Raw genomic sequence first — 18,610 nt, forward strand, 5'->3', positions numbered from 1 at the left:
CATAATCTCAAACAAGCACCCCACTTCCTCCCTTACTTTCTTAAGAGGTAGGCGTACAAGAAAAAACTGTTCCTATTGCCACTTTATTTTTAACTTTTACAAACTACCGCAAAATCAGTTCAGGAGAATAGTTTCTTTTCTGTTTCAGTTATTTTTATCTCCATGTGGTACTGAGATCACTTATGTGTGTTATCTGTTCTTTGGTTTTCATCCTATTGCTGTGCTAACTTGATAAGCACGCCCCTCCCCCCCTCCCCTTGCCCTTGATTAAACGCCCTCTTTCCAATAAGCGCCTCTCCTTTCAGCCGAAATTTTAAAAAATCGCTCGGGCGCTAATATTCAAGAAAATATGGAAACAAAAACTGTTGTTGAGTCTACTTTGATGTGAATGTGATTAAGCTATTTATCGCAAAAAATGAATACTTAAATAAGTATGGTGGAGTATTTAATCGGCTGAAAAAGGGAATAATGATAAATATACAAACAAATGGTTCAAATATTTCAACTATTATGAATATCCTTCAGAGTCAAATACTTACAAGAACTCCACAAAATGGCGAAAAAATGAAAATCACAAACGAATAAGTTCCAAAGATCAAACCCACTATAGTTCCAGACACGCCTTTATCCCTTGCCTTTAAGTCAACAAAAAAGAAGAAGAAAAATTGAATGATAAATCGCAAAACTTATAAAAGAAACCATAAAAGAGGCATTATTGATTGGAAACTATGCACAACAACCATCCCTAGACCCTCATTAAGCTCCTACTTCCGCCAGTTTAGCCCTTTGCCCCACCCCTCTCCCCTCAAACCTTCTACCTCTGTACTTTTCAAGGTAATTGTGATGAGCCTTTTGCCATGAGTGTACAGAGTATTTCTTTTTTTAATTTTCAGTCATGGCAATGTTGAAGCTTGTGAAAGAGATTCTTTTTTACCATCCTCCCCTTTACGCCAACACTTCCTTATCCAGGAGACGAATTAAAATCCTAGGAAGCTAGGGATCTTTTCAAGTCAGAAAATTCCATGACTGCATTACTTGAAACATTATAAGTGATGTCTATATTTTTCAAAAGGAAAGAAGAGTATTAACGCGGAAAAGAACAAAAATGTCGCATTAACTCACACACAGGTATTTTGTGGTAAATTGTGTGTGTTGTGCGAATAACTGTAACCAAAAATAAACTATATTGGTGCCACGGATAACTGTTGGTACAAAATGCACACTGCAGACTGCAAACCGGATGCAAAATGTAGACTAGGTATAAAATGTAGACTGCAGACTGCAGAGTGAGTACAAAATGCATACTAAGAATCTAAAGAGTTTTTTCGTCTGGCGTGTGATAACATGTCATCTTACAACTTACCGAGCGTCACGCAATCACTTTTCCGCGATCAGCTTTCACGATTATTTGCATTATTGTGGAATATTCCTGGCCCATTTCTTGATCAAAATCGATCTTAATTAATATAATTTCAAGCCTTCATATAGTTTTCTCACTTTGCGCGCGAGTTGGTTGGTGTGATGTCTGTACAGATTTTACCAATGTAATAAAAGTAGATGTGGATTTATATGCTAATGAGATGTCACTACTGAATATTTAACACGCGCAACATTCGAGAAACAATTGACAGCTTTACACGTGGTTCATATTATCATCTTTTTAAACGGTGTGTTAATTCTGTTCACAAAAATGCGGACCGAGACCAAAACGAGGGGGTATTGGGATTTTCGGTTTTACGGTTTCAGCTATTTTTTAGATCGGTTTTTCGGTTTTTGTACCAAAAAACTTCGGTTTTTCGGTTTTGGTGTTCATTGCGGTTTGCGGCTATACCTATTTTCAGCATCTGGTTTTCGGTTTTCGCGAAAAATACCAGCGGGTTTTCGGATTTGATATCCGATGCAGTTTTCGGATTTGATATCCGATGCGGTTTTCGATTTCTCCTATTTGACCTATTTGGGTTCCAGTTTCTCTTCGATCTGAGCGGCAATTACGCGCCTCCACTAATCTCGAATAGCCGCTAAACGCAAAAGTTATCGAGAGAAATGCGTGACAAACCAATTGAAATATCGCAGAGATTCCTAGCTACCCTCACTGGGAAAGAATAGTGAATTTACAGAACGTGCCTAAAAAAAACCACAAAGTAGACAATACTGATGGGGATGATAATAACTATGCTTCGAAGAGTCCAAAGTCAACTAACTCAAGAGAAATCTGAGCTCGAGTAATGCATTCTCCTGTTGGATTGAAAGCTGTTGTTTAACGAGCCCTTCCGTAATTTCAAGGGAAAAACTGACATTTAGGAATGAGAATCGTTAACACATTACATACTGGTTAAATTTAATAGAGTGTAAAAATTGGCAAACGTGGGCGTCCTAGACAGAATTATATTAGTATTCATCAAAAAATGTAAGAGCCAGCAGGTAATTTAGTGTTAACAACTGAGTTGAAAACGTAAATTGGCCGCCATGAAGAGTAAAAAAGCTGACGTTTCGAGCGTTATCCCTTCGTCAGAGCGATTGGAAGTGCTAGGTGCTACCCTCACTGGGAAAGAATAGTAAATGATTTACAGAACGTGCCTAAAAAACCACAAAGTAGACAATGCTGATGGGAATGATAATAACTATGCTTCGAAGAGTCCAAAGTCAACTAACTCAAGAGAAATCTGAGCTCGAGTACTGCACTCTTCTGTTGGATTGAAAGCTGTTGTTTAACGAGCCCTTCCGTAATTTCAAGGGAAAAACTGACATTTAGGAATGAGAATCGTTAACACATTACATACTGGTTAAATTTAATAGAGTGTAAAAATTGGCAAACGTGGGCGTCCTAGACAGAAGTATATTAATATTCATAAAAAAATGTAAGAGCTAGCAGGTAATTTAGTGTTAACAACTGAGTTGAAAACGTAAATTGGCCGCCATGAAGAGTAAAAAAGCTGACGTTTCGAGCGTTATCCCTTCGTCAGAGCGATTGGAAGTGCTAGGTGCTACCCTCACTGGGAAAGAATAGTAAATGATTTACAGAACGTGCCTAAAAAACCACAAAGTAGACAATACTGATGGGAATGATAATAACTATGCTTCGAAGAGTCCAAAGTCAACTAACTCAAGAGAAATCTGAGCTCGAGTACTGCACTCTTCTGTTGCATTGAAAGCTGTTGTTTAACGAGCCCTTCCGTAATTTCAAAGGAAAAAAATGACATTTAGGAATGAGAATCGTTAACACATTACATACTGGTTAAATTTAATAGAGTGTAAAAATTGGCAAACGTGGGCGTCCTAGACAGAATTATATTAGTATTCATCAAAAAATGTAAGAGCCAGCAGGTAATTTAGTGTTAGCAACTGAGTTGAAAACATAAATTGGCCGCCGTCAAGAGTCAAAAAGCTGACGTTTCGAGCGTTAGCCCTTCGACAGAGCGATTGGGAGTGCTAGGTGCTACCCTCACTGAGAAAGAATAGTAAATGATTTACAGAACGTGCCTAAAAAACCACAAAGTAGACAATGCTGATGGGGATGATAATAACTATGCTTCGAAGAGTCCAAAGTCAACTAACTCTAGAGAAATCTGAGCTCGAGTACTGCACTCTCCTGTTGGATTGAAGGCTGTTGTTTAACGAGCCCTTCCTTTAATTAGAGAATCAAATCTGATTTTGACCACAGACATTTTCCATTAGAATTGGTAACAGTAGAAAAATGTCACCATCGTTTTACAACTCATCTGAAAGCCAGATTTAAAACTTTTTAGAGAATGTTGACATTGATCTAAGAGCAAAAGATAAAGGTAAGGTTTAAAGTTTTTCCGTTAGATCTGGCAAAAATAACAGTAAAAAAAATCCACTAGGTTATAATGACGTCTCCTCACCTTCTATACATTATAATCCTTTCAGTAATTTGTTTTGTTTTGTATTGCTAAAAATAAACGATGATGACGATAATTCCACGATCATAATATGAGATTATAGCATTATGATATAAATCAGGTTTTTTATAAGTTTAATGTACGTTAAAAGCTATTAACTTGATGCTTTCCAGGGTGCAGACATAACACGAAGAGATTTACTTCTAAGGAAGAGATTAAAATTTTCTAAAAAGTTCTTTATTGTAAAAGAATATGTATTTGGTTATTTCTGTCATATTGTCTGTAACCTCCGCATAAAATGGGCTGTTTTGTTTTTCCTAGAAGAAGAAATGTTTCCTTAAGGATCATACAAATGGTGTAAATCATCATTCACAAAAAAAAAATATTTAAAAAAGAAGAAGAAGAAAAGGCTTTATTATACATGCTTTTAAGAATATCAATAGCTACAAGCAGGAGATTAAAATTCAAATTGAAGTCTAAGTCAAAATACCCTGGTTAGGAAACTATCAATGAAAAATATTACCACATCCTCTTTTATACTACACACTTTTACACACTTCTGATAAATTATGGGTACATGATTCAATATTCTAAAAAGGAGCATCCGTAACCCTCTTTGTTGATTTAGAGTTTGAAATCATTATATGAGGACAACTAATCACTTATTATACTAGGAATTACATTTTTTTTCCAATGTAGGCTTCATTTGTGATATATCATTAATCAATAAATATAAGTACTAACCTCTTGAGGAAAGAATGGTGAAAACAAAGAGTATGTTACAAACGCCATAAAGCCGCAAACACCGTTGCTGGCGCAGAGAGCTATGTAGTGAAGAAGTGCAGGTGAATCATCTCCAGAGGAGCACTTTTCCTCTTTCTCGCTGAGTTGAAGGCTGTCAATTATCAAGCTTTCCCTATCATCATCGGATCGAATTTCTGAACTACAGGTAATAGTCATTTTCAGTTTGGATGGATAGTACTTTGACCAAAATGTCGAAAAATTATTGTAACTCTCAACAACAGCTTTCTTTTCAAAGCATGTTATAAAAATTCATAAAAAAAAAGGAAAGAGGGTTGGACCGCGTTAGAACTGGGTTTGACTTTCTGCACCATCGAGCTTGACACATTGACGCAGAGGTTGTGAATAGCACGACAATTTCCGTTCCGATATTTGATGTCCATGGATTTTCAATGACTTAAAGGACTTTAAAGTTGAAAAAGGGAGGTCAAATTCATGTTTTTTTTTCTCAGCTCAGCTGTGGGGTACCTCTTCTCTTTAAATGAGAGTCAATCTATTAGAATTGCCTCCGCATAAGATATGACATCAAAACATGACTCAAGGCCGAAGAGTTTTAGTGCTTTAGCGGCACAATAAACGATAGATTTTCGGGCAATCAGAGAGAAAGTTATGTTAAAGTTATGTAGGATTTCGAATTTTTGTTTCATAAGTCGGAGTGCGTTCAATGAGAAAGTTTGGGGATCGCATAAGATGCGTAGGAGATGCTTGAGGCGCAGCCGAGAGCAACACTAGCTTCTTAAGCGCTCTTTAAACCTTCTAAGTGATTCATATCTTGAGAAATGCACAGCTGACAAAATGAAATGCACATCGAGAAACTGAAGCACTTGGATAGTTTCAAGAGGCTAGAGTTGCTATTGGCTGCGCCTTGAGCAACTCCTACGCTACTTTCGTGCTCATCAAACTTCCCGCGTGCTTGATATATCGATGAAGCACCTACGAACCAATTGATAAATATCCCCTGCAGCCTGTTACAGTGATATGAAGTTCCAATATTCCATATAAATTCAAATTATGAAAGACCACACATCGTCTCCTCTGTTTCAAACATGAACATGCGTTTCGAGAGGCCATTTTATTTCATTCGGTCCCGGGGTTTTTCTCATTTTTCAAAATTTCTCTTCTAGTTTATGTTGGAGACATAAATAAATTATTTTGTGAAATAAACATCCTTTGAACAGCTTTTCGTCAGACAAGTGGTCAATCGTAGGTTTCTCAACAAGCTCAAAGGAGGCGAGAGTGTACTAAAAATTTTCGACTGCATCATAGCCTTATGTTTAAATTGCTCGAACATGATAAAATTGCTTTAGTGCGTTTGCTAGATATTTCAGACTTCAAACCTGGGCAAAATCTGAAAACTGAAAACAGGAAGATGATTTGGCGACTGATTCCGAGAACACTTTCGTGACGTAGTAAGGATTGGAAAAGACACATTCAAATCAGTCGCTAGACAATTTATCTTCCAAATCATTCTAAGCACGATATGACAGTCTGTGACCTTTCGCCACATCTAGACAGCTCAGAAAGCCGCAAAACTCTAGAACAACAACAACAAAAAAACCTTCAAATGGACACCCCTAATCCCACAGTATTAAGAAACACTTTCGATTCAACTAACTCATTCTTTTTTCTTCGCGTTACCATGTTCCTACCAACAGCGTAGCTCCGTGCTTATGTAAATAAACCAAACATTACCCAAAAATCCTCTGACGAAGGGCTAACCGGCTCGAAACATTAACTTTAGAAACTCATGACGTCTCTAACTTCTTCATATCGGTATTCCATCTTTGGATAAGAACGTAAAAAGCTCTTTGCTCATCCCTATTGCCTCTCAGAAGAAATATCGCACAATCTTTTTTATCAGTCTGCCCTTGGTAGCTAATTGCCGTCGTCAGTAGAGACATAATTTGGCCAAAATTATCATGAAAGGAAGTTTTGTGAACCAGATATCTACACAGAAGGATGAGAAAGCCCTCCGACCTCGTCTTAACATGCCTGTAACAATTTCGTAAGTTATATGCAAACTGTTGCAAAATAATTTTTCCGAAAAATATCAGCCGAAACATGGAGACTGAGACTAGCCCTATAAACCCTGCCACTTACACGTGTGATGATCACACTTACTACTTGCAAGTAAGCCAGCGTTCATAGCATATCGGTGCATATTGGTGGAGATTTCACCATGAAGAATAGCAGCTCCAATACTCTCCTAACTAATAGCTCCGGTGAAACCCCCCCGGAGACAAACAAAGATACCTGGACTTCGCGTAACATAGTCCTTCTTTTTTCGATGTGCCTGGTTTATTTCGTCCTATACGCAGCATATTCAGTTTACGCGCCATTCTTACCAATTGAGGTAAGTACAATAATGTTGTAGAGAAGGTTGTGGTTATTCATCGTGGTGAATAACAATAAAAGCTAAGTTTTCCGTTTGTCTCACGATGTAGTCACGCGTGATGTAGATCGCGACGTTTCGACTGCATACTGCTAGTCTTCTTCAGGCGATGAGGTCGACTGGTCATGCGTGATCTTATAAAACATGATGCTCTGCTATGATTAGTTGTTATTCAACAGCTCTGATTGGTGCATTTCGATCCTTGCTGTGCACTCAGGGATTTGCTCCTTCGGCGGTCCGCTGTCACACGGCTCTCCTGTTGTTGTGTTTTTTGATCGTGGGTATCCACGCTTCTGGAATTTCTATTCCACTATCCCTGTTGATGTTGTTAGGGTGAGGTCTTATATGAATTGCCTCTTTGACCTTGCGTGTGTAGTAATAAGGGTCACGATTAATAAACTTTACTTCGTTCTAGAGTGGCTTATATTCGGTGTTGTGGGCATGCTCTGAAACGGCGGAGGTCTCGGTACGGGCGAGTCGAATGTCTCGATCGTGCTCCTTAATTCTGTCTTGCATAGGTCTTCCAGTCTCTCCGATGTACACCTTATTTTTACATCGAAGTAGCAGTACTATCCTTTTTTAAAATTGTTTTTGTTCTCAAGTCAAACTAGTATTACTGTTTTAACTAAATTTCCCGAGAAAAAATTTTGCAAACTTTTAAAAACTAATTATTGAAACTACATTGAAATTTTTGAAATGCGCGTGGTTTATTTACAAAAGAGTATTTTCGAACTGAATTATTTAGTCCGCTATAGTGTAAAAAGGTAATTATGATGTGTTAAAATACATTTAAATGACTTCCGAGATGTTTTCTGGTGGTAAAACATCCGGTTCTTGAATTCCACTAATATCTCTTGATTTCAGTTGCGCGTGCATGGTGATCTTTGCCATAATTTCTGCGTTTTATACTAGACTATGTAATGTGCGAAGAAGAAGAGTGTTTCGGTGAAAGCCCAAAAGGGCCTAGCTGCAAAATCATGAAAATATGAAAATTCAAGATAAGGGCTCGTAGTTTAAGCAGTCTTTGCTGCTATTACTCGATCAGTTCTGGCGCACTCAAGCCGCCCACAACCTTGACAAAACACAACCTTTTCGAAATTGCCGGCAGCGGAATTGGATATAGGTCTGTCACGCACAACCCTGAGATAGTTCCCCACGACATATGTTTTTGCTGAGTGTCTCCTTAGACTCCGCAGGACATTCCTGTGTTTCTGTTGTCGATCGGCATTTCTAATAAGCCGAGTACAAAGCCCTGCATTTATGAACCCCAAGATATACTAAGAGAAGAAAATTTTAAAAATTAAAACCACCAAATTAAATTGCGATTTTGTGATAATATCCAACAAACGGTTACGTTAAGCATAACCTGACGAAATTTTTCTCTTATATTCGGTTTTTTACATTTATTTGCTATTGTGTAGGGAAAATGGAATGCCTGACAACGAGAAAACAAATGCAGAGCTTTCAAGCCTCTACACAAGCATGACTTATTTAGGGTAAATATTCTGTGTTCATCTTTGATGCATCACATCAAAATCTTTGTCAAGTCACAGTGCAATAACATTCCGAGCTAGATTTCAAGCAGTTATTGTTAGTTCTGCTACTACTACTGATACTGTTGCTATTACTTTTTATTCTTCTGCTGCTTCCACCGCTTCTGCTACTGCTTCTGCTTCTGCTACTGCTTCTGCTACTACTACTGCTATTGCTACTGCTACTGCTGCTGCTACTGCTACTGCTATTGTTACTGCTATTACTACTACTACTTCTGCCACTGCTACTGCTTCTGCTTCTGCTACTGCTTCTGCTATTACTACTGCTATTGCTACTGCTACTGCTACTGCTACTGCTATTTTTACTGCTATTACTACTACTACTTCTGCCACTGCTACTGTTTCTGCTTCTGCAACTGCTACTGCTATTGCTTCCACTACTGCTACTACTACTGCTTCTGCTACTGCTACTGCTACTACTACTTCTACTGCTAGTGCTTCCGCTTTTGTTTCTGCTTCTGCTTCCGTTACTGTTACTGCTAATGCTACTGCTTCTGCTTCTTTTTCTGCTACTACCACTGCTACTGATACTACTACTGCTACTACTACTGCGTCTGCCTCTGTTTCTGTTTCTGCTTCTGCTTCTGCTTCTGCTTCTGCTTCTGCTACTGCTACTGCTACTGCTACTGCTACTGCTACTGCTACTGCTACTGCTTCTGCTCCTATTTCTGCCTCTGCTACTGCTACTGCTACTAGTTGAGCCGAGTTGCAAAAGGAGCAACGGAGATTCAAAACAAATACATAAAACAAATACATAAACTAGTCTGGTGGGTTAATTCTGCTACAAACACGATTGGTCTTCCTTCCTGGCTCTCGAAAAAGAAAAGTTTTTCTTGATTCATATCTGAGCGAAATCTCTTTTAATACAATAAATCCTCTCTTGATCATGCAAAAGTGAAGTCAAGACGGCAGGATGTTTGACTCATTCTTTTTTCGCACTTTCATGGACCTAGACTTCATCTCGGTTGATAAAACGCAAAAAAAAAAAAAACCAAACAAACAAACGAAAAACTCGGCCAATATCCAGCCATCTTGACCTCACCCATGGTCAATAACGCATACGTATCCCTTTTCTCGCTGGTATTTACAGACGCTTAGAAAAAAAATGACAGATCTAAGTGTCAATTAAATCTCCTTTTTTACTTCTTGTTTGTCTTTTTGTTGTTGTGTTTTGAATCTTTTGAATATATTTTTTTTCAACAGACTTTTCATCGGCTCAAGCCTGGGAGGTGCAGTATATAAATATATCCTGCCATATTACTATAAGGCTATGGTCGGAGTTAATTTTTCTTTAACGAAATTGACGCACTTTAGCTTTATCAACCTAAATGTAGGGAAAAGTACTGTGAACTGACACTAAACAACTAAACTAAACCCGGTGGAAGATCTCTACTTTCGGTAGTTTGTTGTTGTAAAGGTCATCTCTCAATATTGACAGCGGGTTACTAACAGCGCTCCTCAACTTCCAGAAGACTTACTCATAGTGTGCTCAAGTGACGTGTTTTCAAAACCCTATTTGTTAGTACAGAAAGACTCTTTCCACCACAAAATAAAATAGTTTCAGCGAGAATGTATAACAGTCGCTGAACTACTGCTGCTGCAATGTAAAAAAAATAAACTGCTGCAAGTGCAAATTAGTTACTGCAGATAAAAGGTTGAATACTTGCCGCAAATTTCCTACAATGTAGTCGCAAAGATGCATCATAACGCATAGTAGGTGGGGTGAGTAATAAAACTCTTGGATAAGATACGTGTCTGTGCTCTTATTTAGGACTGGATCAAAATATGTAAACGGTAAACAATTTTTTAAAAGGAAAGAAGAGTATTAACGCGGAAAAGAACAAAAATGTCGAATTAACTGACACACAGGTATTTTGTGGTAAATTGTGTGTGTTGTGCGAATAACTGTAACCAAAAATAAACTATATTGGTGCCACGGATGCCTGTTGGTACAAAATGCACACTGCAGACTGCAGACCAGATATAAAATGTAGACTAGGTACAAAATGTAGACTGCAGACTGCAGAGTGAGTACAAAATGCAGACTGAGAATCTAAATTTTTTTCGTCTGGTATGTGATAACATGTCATCTTACAACTTAGCGAGCGTCATGCAATCGCTTTTCCGCGATCAGCTTTCCCGACTATTTGCACTATTGTGGAATATTCCTGGCCCATTTCTTGATCAAAATCGATCTTAATATAATTTCAAGCCTTCATATAGTCTTCTCACTTTGCGTGCGAGTTGGTTGTTGTGATGTCAGTACAGATTTTACCAATGTAATAAAAGTAGATGTAGATGTTAATGAGTTGTCACTACTGAATATTTAACACGCGGAACTTTCGAGAAACAATTGACAGCTTTGCAAGTGGTTCATATTGCAAGTGGTTCATCTTTTTAAACGGTATGTGTTTATTCTGTTGACAAAAATTCGGACCGAGACCAAAACGAGGGGGGCACTAGGATTTTCGGTTTTGCTGTTTCAGCTATTTTTTAGATCGGTTTTTTGGTTTTTGTGCTAAAAAACTTCGGTTTTTCGGTTTTGGTGTTCATTGCGGTTTGCGGATATTCCGTTTTTCAGCATCTGGTTTTCGGTTTTCGCGAAAAATACCAGCGGGTTTTCGGATTTGATATCCGATGCGATTTTCGATTTTTCTTATTTGACCTATTTGGGTTCCGGTTTCTCTACGATCTGAGCGGCAGTTACGCGCCTCCACTGATCTCGAATAGCCGCTAAACGCAAAAGTTATCGAGAGAAATGCGTGACAAACCAATTGGAATATCGCAGGGATTCCTACTCCAACGAGTAGCCGTACCCTCCCCCTCCCCTCTCCCTCCCTCAAGGTGGGGGGAGGGGAGGGTACGGCTAGACGTAGGGTACGGCTAAGCACGGAACTTTGCCAGAGTATCTTTATCAACGCCACCTTGAAGTTGCTGACCGAGTTACAGGCTACACGTGCACGTGACTGATTGATTCAACATTCCAATAGAATCTCCAAACTTTCAGGTCTTAGTTCGCAAATGGAAGTGTTGGATTAAGGATTTTTGATGAAACTTTCCAGAGTTATAGCGTTTTGCGACTGCAAAATTACAATCCTATAGAGTACTTTTGTGCGAATTTCCTTAATTTAACTACTTTCCATTACCAGCTGCAGAGACATCGCTCGAGGTCCTCGAGAGAGCAGCTGTTAACTTAAGCAGATACTAGAAGATACGAATGCCAAGTCCATAGCATACATAAATCCTGTAATGAAATGAGTGTAGTTTACTCTGTATGCTCGACTTGTCACCATTGTATCGGATCAATCAGGGCTTTAATAACTGGGATGTGAAAATGTATCGGTTTTGACAGTTTTGCAGGCAGTTTTCGGTTTTGATCGAATTTTTTTTCGGTTTTTCGGTTTTGGATGATTTTTTCTACGGTTTTGTGATTCCTAATAGGTCCCAATTGCCCCCTCTAAAACTGTTCCTTCGACTTGATGTATTTTCGACGTTAGTAGATCAAACCATATTAACTGACCTCCGTAAATCATTCATCTAGATAACAAAATCAGATAAACATGCTAACGATGGTATCTGAATTCGTCCTTGGCCAAACACAAAAGACTTCACAAGATAACTTTTTCTAGGCATCGAAAACATACACAAAATCGTTCATAGTTAATTTTAATCAGACATTCATCTAGAGATAGCACCGAGCAAACCAATCCAGAAAAATATAATCGGCACACTCAACAAATCATGAATCTTGCAACACAGCTTGCCGTTAAAGAACTGCTCAAATCAAAATGTTTGGTGCGATTCATCAACACCCCAAGAAATATTTGATTCAAAATTTTTCCACTCACTCTCGTCGTGAAGGAACAGTAACCATGATCGTGCTACAGGGCAGAGGACCCCATTTTCTCTCGACAAAACTATCCACCACTTTGACAGCATGAGTAACACGTTTACTATAGGTAATCGGATATCTTTTAGCTGTCCAGTAGTATCGCACTTCTCATAAAGTGCGGTAAAATATACGTTAAAAACACAGAAAAGCCAACATTTCTCATTCTTAAAGATGATTCCATGTTACGAACCGCTCTCTCTGAATCTCTCATTACTTCGTTGAAATTTGAACACCTCTAAAACCAAAGAACAAAAACGACGCTCTGATTGGTGCAAGATACATGCCCTAGTGCGGCGATCTGAATGGTGCGAGCAAGATACCACTCTCTATACGCTAACATAGATGTTTTTTTTTTTCAAATAACTCAAAAAAGTACAAGAAGGTCAGATGCAAACGGGAACCAGAGTCTCATGCAAAGCAACCTCCCCACTAAAATGCTTGATAGAAAGAAAAAGAACTCAAAGAATAAATTGCATTGAATTCAAACATTTATTACGATAAAATCCTTTTCCTAGCATTTAACTGTTGTCAGTGGCAATAACAACTACGAATAAGACTTCACGAACACGGTCTGTCTAGGTCAAATACATGAACTAATTCAGCTTTGTATACCTTAGTGATGTAGACCTTAAAGGACTTTATGCGAGCATAACTTGAAATATAAGCCAAACAATTTAAAACCTTTACATAAATGACAATGAAAGTCCATGAAACATCGACTTAATTTGCTTACCTCTTGAGGAAAAAATGGTGAAAACACCGCTTCTGTAGCAAAATCCATGATAAAGTTCAAAAAACAATTGATAAGGAGGATAGCTCCGCAGTGAGAAATCCCAGGTAAACAACCTCCAGAGGAACACTCTGAGCTTGAGGTTTCCTCTTTCCCACTGACTTGAAGGCTGTTACTTATCAAGCCTTTCCTCCGATCATTGGGTAGAATCTCTGAACTAGTAGTCATTATGGACCGGAATGGATAATCCTTTGACCAAAATGAGGACAGTTATTTACCACCCTTAGAGGGTAATTTGGTGTTATCAACTGAGTTGAAAACATAAATTGGGCACCATAAAGAGTTTAAAGGTTGGCGTTTCGAGCGTTGGCCTTTCGTCAGAGCGATCGACGAGGGGCTAACTCTCGAAAGGTCACCCCTTAAACTCTTTATGGTGAAATTAACATCGATAAAAAGGTAAGATAATGTTGGAACGTGAGTTTTATCTGAGTAACGGTTCCCGATATTTCTTAAACAATGAGACCCATCAAAGTCTGCAAATTTGCATTTTTCTTTTTGTTCTCCCGAACCACATGTTTCTCTTGCTACCGAATAGTGGGTGATATCGTCAGTCATAGAAACAATTTGGAATCTCGATATGAATCATAAGATGAATAACAAAACAGACAAAACAAAAGAACAACTTACTTAGTAACTTTAGGGCATGAATCATCAGTCAGACGAATATTTAAAAGAAAGGCTCATTTTGAAAGTACACTCGTCTCACTCTACTTAAATTACAACAAATGAAATTTTTAAGGCAGATTATCCAATCCATAGGGAAGAAGCATCCGAAACCTTAACAATCTTCTCACGGCATATTCTTGATTAATTCCAAGGAAAAAAATGACATTTAGGAATGAGGATCGTTAACACATTACATACTGGTTAAATTTAATAAAGTGTAAAAATTGGCAAACGTGGGCGTCCTAGACAGGAGTATATTATTATTCATCAAAAAATATAAGAGCCAGCAGGTAATTTAGTGTTAACAACTGAGTTGAAAACGTAAATTGGCCACCGCAAAGAGTAAAAAAGCTGACGTTTCGAGCGTTATCCCTTCGTCAGAGCGATTGGAAGTGCTAGGTGCTACCCTCACTGAGAAAGAATAGTGAATTTACAGAACGTGCCTAAAAAAACCACAAAGCAGACAATACTGATGGGGATGATAATAACTATGTTTCGAAGAGTCCAAAGTCAACTAACTCAAGAGATACAATCTGAGCTCGAGTACTGCACTCTCCTATTGGACTGAAGGCTGTTTTTTAACGAGCCCTTCCTTTGATTAGAGAATCAATTCTGACCACAGACATTTTCCATTAGAACTGGTAACAGTAGAAAAAATGTCACCATCGTTTTACAACTCATCTGAAAGCCAGATTTAAAACTTTTTAGAGGATGTTGACATTGATCTAAGAGGAAGAGATGAAGGAAAGGTTTAAAGTTTTTCTGTTAGATCTGGCAAAAATAACGGTAAAAAAAATCCACTAGGTTATAATGACATCTCCTCGCCTTCTATAAATTATAATCCTTTCAGAAATTTGTTTTGTTTTGTATTGCTAAAAATAAATGATGATGACGATAATTCCAAGAAATGTTATCATAATATGAGATCATAGCATTATGATATAAATCAGTTTTTTTATAAGTTTAATGTACGTTAAAAGCTATTAACTTGATGCTTTCCTGGGTGCTGACATAACACGAAGAGATTTACTTCAAAGGAAGTGATTGAAATTTTCTAAAAAGTTCTTTATTGCAAAGGAATATGTATTTGGCTATTTCTATCATATTGTCTGTAACCTCCGCATAAAATGGGCAGTTTTGTTTTTCCTAGAAGAAGAAATGTTTACTTAAGGATCATACAAATGGTGTAAATCATCATTCACAAAAAAAATATTTAAAAAAGAAGAAAAAGAAAAGGCTTTATTATACATGCTTTTAAGAATATCAATAGCTACAAGCAGGAGATTAAAATTCAAATTGAAGTCTAAGTCAAAATACCCTGGTTAGGAAACTATCAATGAAAAATATTACCACATCCTCACCTTTTTCACTACGGTCTCTACTGAAACTGTTATGCTTTTATACACTTCTGATAAATTATGGGTACATGATTCAATATTCCAAAAGGAGCATCCGTAACCCTCTTTGTTGATTTAGAGTTTGAAATCATTATATGAGGACAATTAGTCACTTATTATACTAGGAATTACATTTTTTTTCCAATGTAGGCTTCATTTGTGATATATCATTAATCAATAAATATAAGTACTAACCTCTTGAGGAAAGAATGGTGAAAACAAAGAGTATGCTACAAACGCCATAAAGCTGCAAACACCGTTGCTGGCGCAGAGAGCTATGTAGTGAAGAAGCGCAGGTGAATCATCTCCAGAGGAGCACTTTTCCTCTTTCTCGCTGAGTTGAAGGCTGTCAATTATCAGGTTTTCCCTATCATCATCGGATCGAATTTCTGAACTACAGGTAATAGTCATTTTCAGTTTGGATGGATAGTACTTTGACCAAAATGTCGAAAAATTATTGTAACTCTCAACAACAGCTTTCTTTTCAAAGCATGTTATAAAAATTCATAAAAAAAAAGGAAAGAGGGTTGGACCGCGTTAGAACTGGGTTTGACTTTCTGCACCATCGAGTTTGACACATTGACGCAGAGGTTGTGAATAGCACGACAATTTCCGTTCCGATATTTGATGTCCATGGATTTTCAATGATTTAGAGGACTTTAAATTTGAAAAAGGGAGGCCAAATTCATGTTTTTTTTCTCAGCTCAGCTGTGGCGTACCTCTTCTCTTTAACTGAGAGTTAATCTATTAGAGTTGCCTCCGCATAAGATATGACATCAAAACATGACTCAAGGCCGAAGAGTTTTAGTGCTTTAGCGACACAATAAACGATAGATTTTCGGGCAATCAGAGAGAAAGTTATGTAAAAGTTATGTAGGATTGCGAATTTTTTGTTTCATAAGTCGGCGTGCGTTCAATGAGATATGCAGCACGTGGAAAGTTTGGGGATCGCATAAGACGCGTGGGAGATGCTCGAGGCGCAGCCGAGAGCAACACTAGCTTCTTAAGCGCTCTTTAAACTTTCCAAGTGATTCATATCTTGAGAAATGCACAGCTGACAAAATGAAATGCACATCGAGAAACTGAAGCACTTGGATAGTTTCAAGAGGCTAGAGTTGCTCTTGGCTGCGCCTTGAGCAAATCCCACGCTACTTTCGTGCTCATCAAACTTCCCGCGTGCTTGATATATCGATGAAGCACCTACGAACCAATTGATAAATATCCCCTGCAGCCTGTTACAGTGATATGAAATTCCAATATTCCATCTAAATTCAAATTATGAAAGACCACACATTGTCTCCTCTGTTTCAAACAAGCTGAACATGCGTTTCGAGAGGCGATTTTATTTCATTCGGTCCCGGGGTTTTTCTCATTTTTCAAAATTTCTCTTCTAGTTTATGTTGGAGACATAAATAAATTATTTTGTGAATAAACATCCTTTCAACAGCTTTTCGTCAGACAAGTGGTCAATCGTAGGTTTCTCAACAAGCTCAAAGGAGGCGAGAGTGTGCTAAAAATCTTCGACTGCATCATAGCCTTATGTTTAAATTGCTCGAACACGATAAAATTGCTTTAGTGCGTTTGCTAGATATTTCAGACTTCAAACCCAGGCAAAATCTGAAAACTTCAAAAGCGACGCGGTTCGCTTCTTTATCGGCTTTCACTTGTCCATATATTGTTTTTGAGTCCTTGCCTGGCACAAACATTTTTAAACCTTCTTTTAGCTTTTACAAAGCATTAAAAGTGATTTGTATAATTTGGAACCTGAAAATTGCCCGAAATTCAAACAAATCCGCAAAATCTAAAAAGAATTGCGCAACCGCGAGGATTTGCTGGTCCACCGAATACATTATTTATTGCGTGAGCACGACATATATTCAGGAAATAGGATTTTTAAACAGAAAAGATCAAGAATAAAGGGCGTACCCAAGTTACCGCCTACTTCCATAGATTTACGAGCTACGTGCTTCTCGAGGAAATTTCCTGGTTGTACAATCAGTGCAGAGATGAAAAGTAAAAATTGTTTATTCCTACAACCTTAAAAGAGAGGAAATTAGTTGCGCCTAAACAAAACATAAGGGAGTTCAATATGATAGATATTGTGAGAAGGTTAATTTCCAGGACGTTCCTGTGCAGAGATCAACTTTAACAAAAGCCATTATATTGTTATCTTAAGAGTTCAATTGGAGCATTACTTACGGAAAGAGCCAGTTACCACGGAATCTAAACAAGAGCTTGAATTTGTAATCTCGAAGAACTATTTTCTCCTAGCAGTTTGATCTTTATACAGTCTTTTACCATAAAAGAGTCGGAATATTATTTTTTTAAAATGTCTTTTAACACCGAACTGGCCGGTAATTCAGTTCTTATTTAGATCAGATGCGCATACAGAAGCTTGTGGAACGCGTCAATATTATCCTGGTCATTTCTTTTGAGACAGTAATAGCCTCCATAATCGCGTTAGAGCTCAGGTCGAAGTCTTCCTCAACAAATGTCTGAAATTCCTTTGGATGCTGATATACTACGTTCATATATAACTTTTCTAAATCTTTATCTGTTTTCCTTACAGTTGGGTCAAAATCCCACACCGACTGGTCTTGTGTTCTTCATATTTGCCGGTATTAACGTCTCATATAGCAGTATATGTGGAGGGTATATATATCACTTACCATTTTATAGCAGATAAAACAGTAAATGATACTTAGATTTTTGCAGGTGTAGTAATCACCGATCACTTCTCCTGTATCCAAGCAAAGGTTATCTATTTCTTATCTTGCACTTATCTCAAAGCTAGACATTGGTGAAACAGGAAGATGATTTGGCGACTGATTCCGTGAACACCAACGAGGATTGGAAAAGACACATTCAAATCAGTCGCTAGACACTTTATCTCCCAAATCATTCTAGGCACGATATGGCAGTCTGTGGCCTTTCGCTACATCTGGACAGCTCAGAAAGCCGCAAAGCTCTAGAACAACAACAGAAAAAACCTTCAAATGGACATCCCTAATCCCACAGTATTAAGAAACACTTTCGATTCAACTAACTCATTCTTTTTTCTTCGCGTTACCATGTTCCTACCAACAGTAAATAAACAATAAACCAAACACTACCCAAAAATCCTCTGACGAAGGGCTAACCGGCTCGAAACATTAACTTTAGAAACTCATGACGTCTCTAACTTCTCCATATCGGTATTCCATCTTTGGATAAGAACGTAAAAAGCTCTTTGCTCATCCCTATTGCCTCTCAGAAGAAA

The 18,610-nt window shown here is 37.9% G+C and overlaps 1 protein-coding gene across 3 annotated transcripts in view; it reads right to left on the reverse strand.

Moving 5' to 3' along the window:
• The window catches only part of LOC131772665 (MFS-type transporter SLC18B1), a 24,987-nt gene extending 9,116 nt beyond the window's left edge, over positions 1-15,871 (reverse strand). The window contains exons 1-2 of one of the 3 annotated variants that reach the window (XM_066165169.1): positions 15,547-15,871; positions 540-635 (exon numbers count right to left, since the gene is read on the reverse strand). In XM_066165169.1, coding sequence (XP_066021266.1) covers positions 540-635; positions 15,547-15,762 — 312 coding nt within the window. In that variant the 5' untranslated portion in view covers positions 15,763-15,871. Of the gene's footprint in view, positions 1-539; positions 636-4,604; positions 5,005-13,231; positions 13,669-15,546 lie in introns of those variants that run through there. The other 2 variants (XM_059088625.2, XM_059088626.2) reach the window with 2 other exon arrangements.
• Between the last annotated feature and the right edge of the window lie 2,739 nt (positions 15,872-18,610).

This window comes from Pocillopora verrucosa, chromosome 4 (assembly GCF_036669915.1).
Source record: "Pocillopora verrucosa isolate sample1 chromosome 4, ASM3666991v2, whole genome shotgun sequence".
Classification (NCBI taxonomy): domain Eukaryota; kingdom Metazoa; phylum Cnidaria; class Anthozoa; order Scleractinia; family Pocilloporidae; genus Pocillopora; species Pocillopora verrucosa.